Below are 8,736 nucleotides of genomic sequence, written 5' to 3'. Positions count from 1 at the left end.
CCCAATCCAGGTTGACCCAAGCCGAATGGCTCCGAAGCATGTGCGTTCGGACCAAACTGGTGCAAGTCAAACTGGTGTAAGGCAGACTGACTCATCCAAGGGTCGCCCAGTGGAGGGTGGCTCAAGCAGGACTCGTCCGATTCAGGCTGTCCCAATCCAGGTTGACCCAAGCCAGAATGGTTCGAAGCATGTGCGTTCGGACCAAACTGGTGCAAGTCAAACTGGTGTAAGGCAGGCTGCTTCGTCTTCGAGTGGCCCAGGGAGGAGTCAGGCAAAGGTTGAACCACAAAGTCCAAGTGTCCAGAGCGAAGCATCGGAGGAGCCACCTTACTTGGGTTTGGATCCGACGCTGTACGTCCCTAACTGCTTGGTACCATTCTGGGAAGCAAGGGCAGAACGAGAGTTCGAAGAGCTCGGCATCCAGGCTCGGACATTGCAAGCGACATGGACTGCAGCGGAGGTAGCTTCGGATGCGAAAGCGTATATCGGATCCACGCGTTACAAGTTAGTCCATGGGATGCGAATCCGGTGCTGTAAGTACCGGAGCCGTCCTGAGTCATTGCCGCAAAGCGAAGGGGCAATGGACAGGTTGTTGGCAGTATTTCCTGCCTGCACGGACTTTGTCAGTATGAGTGAGTGGTTGGTAGCACACGCAAGGTCCTTGGAGCATACCAGTTGCTACACAACAGATGCGAAGTTAATACAGCAGAGGGAGATACTGACATTGTATGAGCTGTCTCGGCGGCTGACGGGCATTCGAAAGTGTGAGGCGTGCTTACGTGCGTGGATTTCAGCAGCCTCAGAGGCGAAGCGAGATCGTAAGAATGCTCGTCGGTTGACCAGACAATTGGAGACGATCAGGAGAGAGAGCCTCTCCGACACACCGGCATCAACAGTTGGCATCAAGGACGGCCCTGGTGTGTCTTGGAGGCAATTTGAAGTCTCGTTGCGGGAAGAGGTCAACAACTGGATCCATGTGAATAAGTTCAAGTGGATTCGGACCCCGCAGAAAGACTTGTATTCAGAAGCCATTGAGCTAAGGATCGAGCTTGCGAGACGCTTCCAAATCCAACCAGGAAAGAAAGATGCGGCCGGAGAGGAGGAGGACAAGCGGCTTATTCTAGCATTCTTCGAAAAGCTGGTGACCATCAAAAACCTAGAATCGTCTAAATGCTGGGACGAATTCATGGCCGGTTGCAGAGCATCACTTATTAAAGCGCCTTTGCAAGAAGGGTTTGCAATGTTTTGTGACCAGGTGGACATCTTTCAGAAGAACCCTCCACCCACGGACTTAGTGTCTGGGTTCTTCTCCAGGAAAATGTGTATGGAACCGGGGATTCCTTTCCCAATGCCGCATATTAGGAAGAAGGCACCTCAATGCACTTGGCCAAGTGCGTACATCAAGATACCTGTCAACGATAAGGAGTATCAGTTCACTATTCGTGAGGGAATTCCCTTACCCACATTGGACGACCTGGAGGAATGGCGAAGAGTGGCAAAGTATCGTGACGACAAGTTTATGGCGACCATGGAGAAAGTCGACCTGGAATTGTCTGAAGCCCGATTGTGCAAGCTTTACGAAAAAAGCGTACAAGTTATCAAGAGAGGCTTTCACGACGATTTCCCACCGCCGCCGGCAAACGCGGCATGGGCAGGGTACGGGGATGACGTGCCGGGTTATCCTATGTCCCCACCCAAGTACCAGCGGCAGTTGGACGACACAAAGGACCAGTCGTTCTTCTGGCCCGAATGCTGGCGGCCCGTTCCAGCTAAACAACCAGATACGGTCAAAGGCACTGAGAAAGTCGAAAACGAGTGCACATGGGCAGATCAAATGAGAAAGGATCTGAACTATGATCCAGTTCATGATCCGATCTTTCCAGATGAACCCTGCCGCACACAGGTTCGACTAGGAGAAAAACATAGGCAAATCACGGAGGCTCTCAGCTTGGAGACCTTGCCGGATAACTCGCGAGAGTTTCCGACAGAACCTCCATGCACGGGAGCCGCCTATCCAGACGAACTGCCTCAAGTGGCGCCGCAAACGCCGCCTGCCGGCGCTATTATAGGAGGACTCAGGTCTTACGAACGTATCCCAAACTTCGTTAATTTGGACATCAGTGATATCAATTTAAGCGACGAAGATATATTTGCAAACCTGCGTGACCTGCCCAAAACAGCTCTGATAAATGCGCTTATGAAGAAGCATGGAGAAATTAGGCGCATACAGGGTGAACTTGCCTCAAGAATGTGTCCATTGGCAGACATGGCAGAACACGTTGTGGCGAGTGTACAAGTCACGGGTGAACGTGTCTGCCGGAACTTGCAGGACGCAGTCTTCCGGCTTCAACGAGGGTGCAGCAAGAAAGAGCTTCTTGCCGAGCAGTCCCTTCACCGACAAAACTAGTTCGCAAAACTAGTTCGCACCTCCCGTGTCGTTGTTAGAAGAGGAGCATGCGGCACCCAATTGGATATCAAGATAACAACCAACCGGATATCAACCTCCTCTTAGGCAGGATTCAGTTCGGCAGTATCTGAGAACTTGATGGATGGTAGCTTCAACGCAAGTTGGTGCCACCATTCGGCGCGAGCTTCCCGGAACTGGCGGATAGGGGATCGCCAACCTGCCCGGCCCAAGACATTGTCCACGACGTGACCATCAATCAATGCTGGGCCGGGTCCGTCTCCCGGCTGCGGACCACACAGCAAGGATCTGCCAGGTGCTTGTGTGGTCGGTCCGCAGTCGGATCCACTAAACACAACACCGTGTCGCTGCTAGGAGAGAAGCATGTGGCACGCACCATGACATCTATCTCTTCAGATTCGGTGCTGCAGTATTTGGCGGCTGGCTGCAGCATCCTGACTCACACTCTTCACGACATCAACAACTGGCTCGAATCACTCATCAACCGGATCAGCCGGCCGGCCTGGACCCACAACCCCAACTATCAGCCTTACTGTGAGAGATCATTTGAGGCTGGTAGATATGAATACGCCGTAATGGTAACCAGGTCGCGCTCCAAGTGTCCTGCATTGAGCCATACCACCTAACATCGTGTCATGATTTGGACATCCCCAATAATCCATCAATTTCAATGGACCAATCGAACGATCAATCGAACGATCAATCGAACGATCAATCGAACGATCAAACACACTAGTGGCGAAGCCACACAACCTCTAATCGAACAACCAATGTTCATTGGACGGATGGACAACAACACACTGCCTTTATCATTGCACCTTACGACCATCCACTCACTGATTTCCTGGATCCGCCACCGCGACTACGACCCTCAGCTGGAACCATCCATCACAACCAACTGAAGCTACTACAACCACCACACATCCATCACAACCAACTGAAGCTACTACAACCACCACACATCCATCACAACCAACTGAAGCTACTACAACCACCACACATCCATCACAACCAACTGAAGCTACTACAACCACCACACATCCATCACAACCAGCTCTAACCAGAGCCACTACTCGGTTTCAGGAAATAGCAACTGTAAAAAGATCCAAATTGTTTTTACCACACCACTATAACTCCAAAAAGAATTCGACAATTTGATCATGCGCTTTGTTGTCTATTTATTCAAGTCAACAACGATGTATGTCATCGATTCACACAATCAGTTTGTTCATGCAGCAACCCAAGTTCGGTGATGGTCTATTGACCATCACCGGTCATCAATTTTTCAGAGGTTTGAGCAAATCTTCAATTGCGCTCTTTCTGTCGTTATGCTCAAGCACGGCCCTTCCCGTCACAAACATTCTAGCGCCCGCATCATAGCATGACCTTATTGTTTTTGGGTTAATATCACCCTCAACCTCAATTGTGACATTTGGGTATTTTTGATGCAGCAGCCTGACCTTCTCAAGCATTTCTGGCATGAAAGATTGACCTCCGAAGCCAGGTTCAACTGTCATTATAAGAACCCCGTCGAGCAAATCTTGGTCCAACAGAGGATAAATCTTTTCTAGGGGCGTCTTTGGTTTTATACTTATTGAGCTTTTCATTCCTAGCGCTCGGATTGAGCGGCACAAATCCGTAGCAACACCAACATCTTCGCCAACTGCTTCGTAATGAAAAGTAAACTGGTCACAGGCCCCTGCCAGCGTTTGCAACCATTTAGATGGCTCCTTGGTCATTAAATGGCAGTCTAACTTAACCTCCTTGAACGAGCGACGGATCGATTGAATCACACCCGGTCCTATGGATATGTCAGGTACAAAATGACCGTCCTAACAAGGGCATATTACTTGCACACATGTGCGTATATGACAACCAGCACGATACACACAGATGGGCACACAGATGGGCAATCAGTACCTGTGCCGAGTCCTCCTCTTATAAAGCACTTACCATAATGTCGATATGAAGCCATTCGACCTGAGGGACCACTGTTCGAATCTCACTTTCTAGCTGAGTGAGGTCGGCACTCAAGATGCACGGCGCAATGATGGGGTCCATTTTATTTCAAGCACAGGAAAAAACCACCTTACTGCGAAGGATAATCCCAGGCTGGCAGATATGAATAAGCCAGGTCGCTCCAAATGTCCTGCCTTGAGCCTAACATCATGTGGTGACTTGGACATCCACAATAATCCATCGTCCACAATAATCCATCGTCCACTCACTGATTTTCTGGGTTCGCCACGATGACTATGACCCTCTGCTAGAACCACAATCGAACGACACTTCAACTAGGACCATCGCTTTTCATTAGATCGGGTCTCCGAAAATTCCGGATATACAAAAATCCAAACGTCCTTAGCGATTCGTGCAGCAGCCCAAGTACTAGTTTTCATGGCGGAGTGGTTTGAGGAGGTTTTCAATGGCGCTTGTTCTATCGGGATGTTTGAATATAGCGCTTCCCGCCACGAACATTCTAGCGCCCGCATCATAGCATGACCTTATTGTTTTTGGGTTAATGCCGCCATCTACCTCAATTGTGACGTTTGGGTATTTTTGATGCAGTCGCTTGACCTTCTCAAGCATTTCTGGCATGAAAGATTGACCTCCGAAGCCAGGTTCAACTGTCATTATAAGAACCCCGTCGAGCAAATCTTGGTCCAACAGAGGATAAATCTTTTCTAGGGGCGTCTTTGGTTTTATACTTATTGAGCTTTTCATTCCTAGCGCTCGGATTGAGCGGCACAAATCCATAGCAACACCAACATCTTCGCCAACTGCTTCGTAATGAAAAGTAAACAGGTTGCATGCCCCTAACAGTGGTTTCAACCATTTAGATGGCTCACTCGTCATTAAATGACAGTCCAACTTTACATCATTGAATGACTTACGGATCGCCTGAGCCACACACGGTCCTATGGATATGTTGGGCACAAAATCACCGTCCTAACAAGGGCATATAATTCATTATCATTGGCCCATACATAGTGGATGAAACAGGTGTACTTACCATAATGTCAATGTGAAGCCATTGGACCTGAGGGACGACAGTTTCAATCTCGGTCTTTAGTTTGGCAAAATCGGAATTCAAGATGGATGGCGCGATGATAGGGTCCATTTTATTTGGGTGATTTTCAAATGGAGAAAAAAAGAGTTGTTGGTTTAAGCAGCACACGTAAGACTACGGCATGCCAGTTGGGCGGCGAAAGCTCTTTGTGATTGGGAGACCCTGTCTCCAAGGGATAAAGCTATACCTTGTGTCCGTGACCTGATGCGAGTAGTTCCGACAATTTTTTTGTTTTGGAGTTCCAGAGAAAGATTGACCAGTGCATCCTCTCCGAAGATTGATCGAGTGCAGAAATTGACAGCAAAGACTCCGTTGGAAGCCATGAGTCTGATGGCTTCATTATCGAGTATTTCTTTAATATATTTATTGTTACGTTTTTGGTTAAGACTATTGATCAATAGCTCGTAATCACCTTTAATTCCAACAATGGTCATTCTGGATTGTTTCAGTAGCATCTCCAGAAAGGTTAGACAGTCCTTACTGGAATCATTACATGGTACTGATATTGCGATTTTGTTCTCCCATTCGAATTCGGTCCAAAGCCTTCTGAAGGTTGTATTACCAATCCAGGATGTTTCCAGGCAGTCTAACAAATCCACTTGAAGTTCTGATAGAGGAAAATGATTCTTTTCAATGGCCCTTTCATATACACAAAAGCCGAACATTAGGCCAGCTTCAGTACTTGACAATCGAATGGTGGCAGATATCATTCCGCTCTCTCCAGGCTGAAGATGAATGGACTTGGGTACATCCAATATTTTTAGATCTCCATGGGTCCCTAAATTTACCGTAGCATTACCCAACGTTTCATCTGTCTGATTATGTAGCAACATATCACATATCAAATCCAAATGATTCATCCGTATATAAGCTTCAACATATATCGGATCACTATATCCAGATAGAGGAATCGCTTTTCCATAACCACCTAGGCTTGTACCCAGGCTTGTACCCAGGCTTGTACTCAACGACTGCTTACCCTGCAAACTTGCCTGCTTACTAGCTCCTGGATTAAACTGATTCAAACCATCATAAGATTGGAAAAATACAATCTCATCACTCAACTCATTATCCACTACTACATCTTCTCCTACAGTCATCACACATCTCATATCCTCCAATCGATCCGTTTCTCTCTCACCCATAACCAGTTCTATTAAACTCTCATCCATTCCACGACATATCTTCTCACATTCTTTACCGCATCGGCATAACACATTCAACACTTTACCCAATCTCTTCTCTATCAAATTCTTTTTCCCCAACTCACCGTTTTGCTGGGATAACTTGTATAATGACGCTACTATCAGAACACTCTGATGAAATAACTCCGGTCTGAAAAACAATTATACCATTCACCTAATGATGATATCATTCACCTAATGATGATATCATTCACCTGATGGCGTGTATAGATTTACTCAGTTTCGAAAACTTCCGGATTGGAGAGTACAATTTTACAGACGGCGAGTCCAATGATTGATAGTAAGTTTGTATTTTCAAGATCGCTAATAATGCTTTTACGGAGTCCAGTTGTTTTGCCTTCATCCACGAGAATGTTTTCGGTTCCATAACTGCCATCCGGTAGGATGACTGTTTTGACAACGACTTTGGGGGAGTCTGTTTGTTCTGTTGAGTTACCATGTAGATCGGGGAATGGTAATGGGCTAAGTGCATCGATTAATTTGTGAATGAATAACGCGGCGCTACGTGTGCTGCGCGCGAATTCTCCTACCAGATAAACACACTGTTCTACTGTGTCTGCATGAACTTCTCGTTCAACCAAACAATCCGTAAGACGACATACAATGTTCTCACGACTCTGCTCCGAAATTTTTGAACAAACTATCAACTCTCGCACTAAGGATATTACCTCTGAACTTTGATGCTCCGATAAATAATCCAACAACAAATCAATCACGCCCAAAGCTACAGCAGGATACCGCCCACATAACTGACGCATTCCTTTCAGCAATAAACCCTTCTTCGATCCACTCAATAACTGCCCCTTTAGAATCTCCAATGCGCTACTCACTGTCGCCACCGTCACGTGGGGCACCGCCAAGGTAATGGCCTTGTCAGTCAAATCCGTAGAAGACGATTCAATCGCTACAATGAATAGATGCATGGTGTATAAACATAGATGGTGTATAAACATAGATGGTGTATAAACATAGATGGTGTCTTGTGTGCACACACATGGCGGCAGTGCTGGTTACTTCGTAAGACGTCGATTGCAATGTGTTCAATAACTTCTGGTTGAGAGGATTCGATTTGAGCGAGGAGAGATAGTACATGGTGTTTGACGTCTTGGTTGGTGTGCGTGTTGAGTATATCAACACACGCTTTGGCAGCAGCAAAGAGATCTTCAGGTTTAGATGAGAGCCAGACTATAGCCTTGATTGCACTGAGTCTGACGGCATTCGATCCGGTGCTTTCGAGTATATCTCGGAGGCGGAGTAGGAGGCAATTTTTATCGATGAGTTTGACGAGTTCAATTCGAGGTGGGAAGGCCTTAGTTTTTTCCCAACAGAGGGTGATGAGCTCTATGAGGGCCACATAATAAACGTCAGGATTCACCGTAATATTTTTGTTCTTTTGGTCCGCTATAAACTTTTCATAAGCCGTTTCCACGCTCAAGACACTTACAGCTCGCATAGCATGCTGCTGTGCTGACTTATCATCATCATACAACGCCATATTGATCAACGTCGGTATAGCATCATCAAACACACCTGGAAACCGCGAGCCTAACGATGCTATACATAGACAACAATTACGCCGAACATAGCCGTGACTATGCGCCAAGTTCTCCAAAATGACCTCATCAACTGTACGCAAAATCTCAGAACTGAAAATTTTCGACAAGTTACGAAGACAAGCACCTCGTACATACTCATTCGGACTCTGCAATTCATTACGAATCAACTGTGATATCAACAATGTTAACGACGAATCTTGGTCAGGTAAACATTCCCAAAATAAATGCGTTAACTTAATCAAACGATGATCACGAGAGTAACCACTAACAAACTTTATGACCGACATCAGACATGATGATGCATGATCCGGCTGACTGTAACTCCGCAATAACTCCTCCATCATCTACAACAAAGCGTCTCATACCTTCGGGTCGGGCCGGAGTCCATACCTTCGGGTCGGGCCGGAGTCCATACCTTCGGGTCGGGCCGGAGTCCATACCTTCGGGTCGGAGTCCGGAGTCCATACCTTCGGGTCGGGC

The 8,736-nt window shown here is 47.0% G+C and overlaps 4 protein-coding genes across 4 annotated transcripts; 1 reads left to right on the top strand and 3 right to left on the bottom strand.

Moving 5' to 3' along the window:
• Positions 1-145: 145 nt before the first annotated feature.
• On the top strand, positions 146-2,407 carry GNI_118010 (hypothetical protein; the record flags this gene model as incomplete). Its single annotated transcript, XM_011133478.1, has 1 exon — positions 146-2,407. A coding segment is annotated over one exon (2,262 nt), but the record flags the coding sequence as incomplete, so codon positions are not given.
• Positions 2,408-3,702: 1,295 nt separating this feature from the next.
• Positions 3,703-4,486, bottom strand: GNI_118000 (ribulose-phosphate 3-epimerase; the record flags this gene model as incomplete). Its single annotated transcript, XM_011133477.1, has 2 exons — positions 3,703-4,257; positions 4,379-4,486. The coding sequence occupies 2 exons, from the start codon at positions 4,484-4,486 to the stop codon at positions 3,703-3,705; spliced, it is 663 nt and encodes a 220-aa protein (XP_011131779.1).
• Positions 4,487-4,813: 327 nt separating this feature from the next.
• Positions 4,814-5,546, bottom strand: GNI_117990 (ribulose-phosphate 3-epimerase; the record flags this gene model as incomplete). Its single annotated transcript, XM_011133476.1, has 2 exons — positions 4,814-5,374; positions 5,439-5,546. 2 exons carry the CDS (start codon positions 5,544-5,546, stop codon positions 4,814-4,816), a joined length of 669 nt encoding a protein of 222 aa, XP_011131778.1.
• Positions 5,547-5,590: 44 nt separating this feature from the next.
• On the bottom strand, positions 5,591-8,600 carry GNI_117980 (coatomer subunit beta; the record flags this gene model as incomplete). Its single annotated transcript, XM_011133475.1, has 3 exons — positions 5,591-6,830; positions 6,917-7,604; positions 7,715-8,600. 3 exons carry the CDS (start codon positions 8,598-8,600, stop codon positions 5,591-5,593), a joined length of 2,814 nt encoding a protein of 937 aa, XP_011131777.1.
• Between the last annotated feature and the right edge of the window lie 136 nt (positions 8,601-8,736).

Source organism: Gregarina niphandrodes (genome assembly GCF_000223845.1).
Source record: "Gregarina niphandrodes unplaced genomic scaffold scaffold00028, whole genome shotgun sequence".
Lineage (NCBI taxonomy): Eukaryota > Apicomplexa > Conoidasida > Eugregarinorida > Gregarinidae > Gregarina > Gregarina niphandrodes.
The sequence above is the reverse complement of the archived record's forward strand: the minus strand, read 5'-3'. Positions and strand labels throughout refer to the sequence as shown.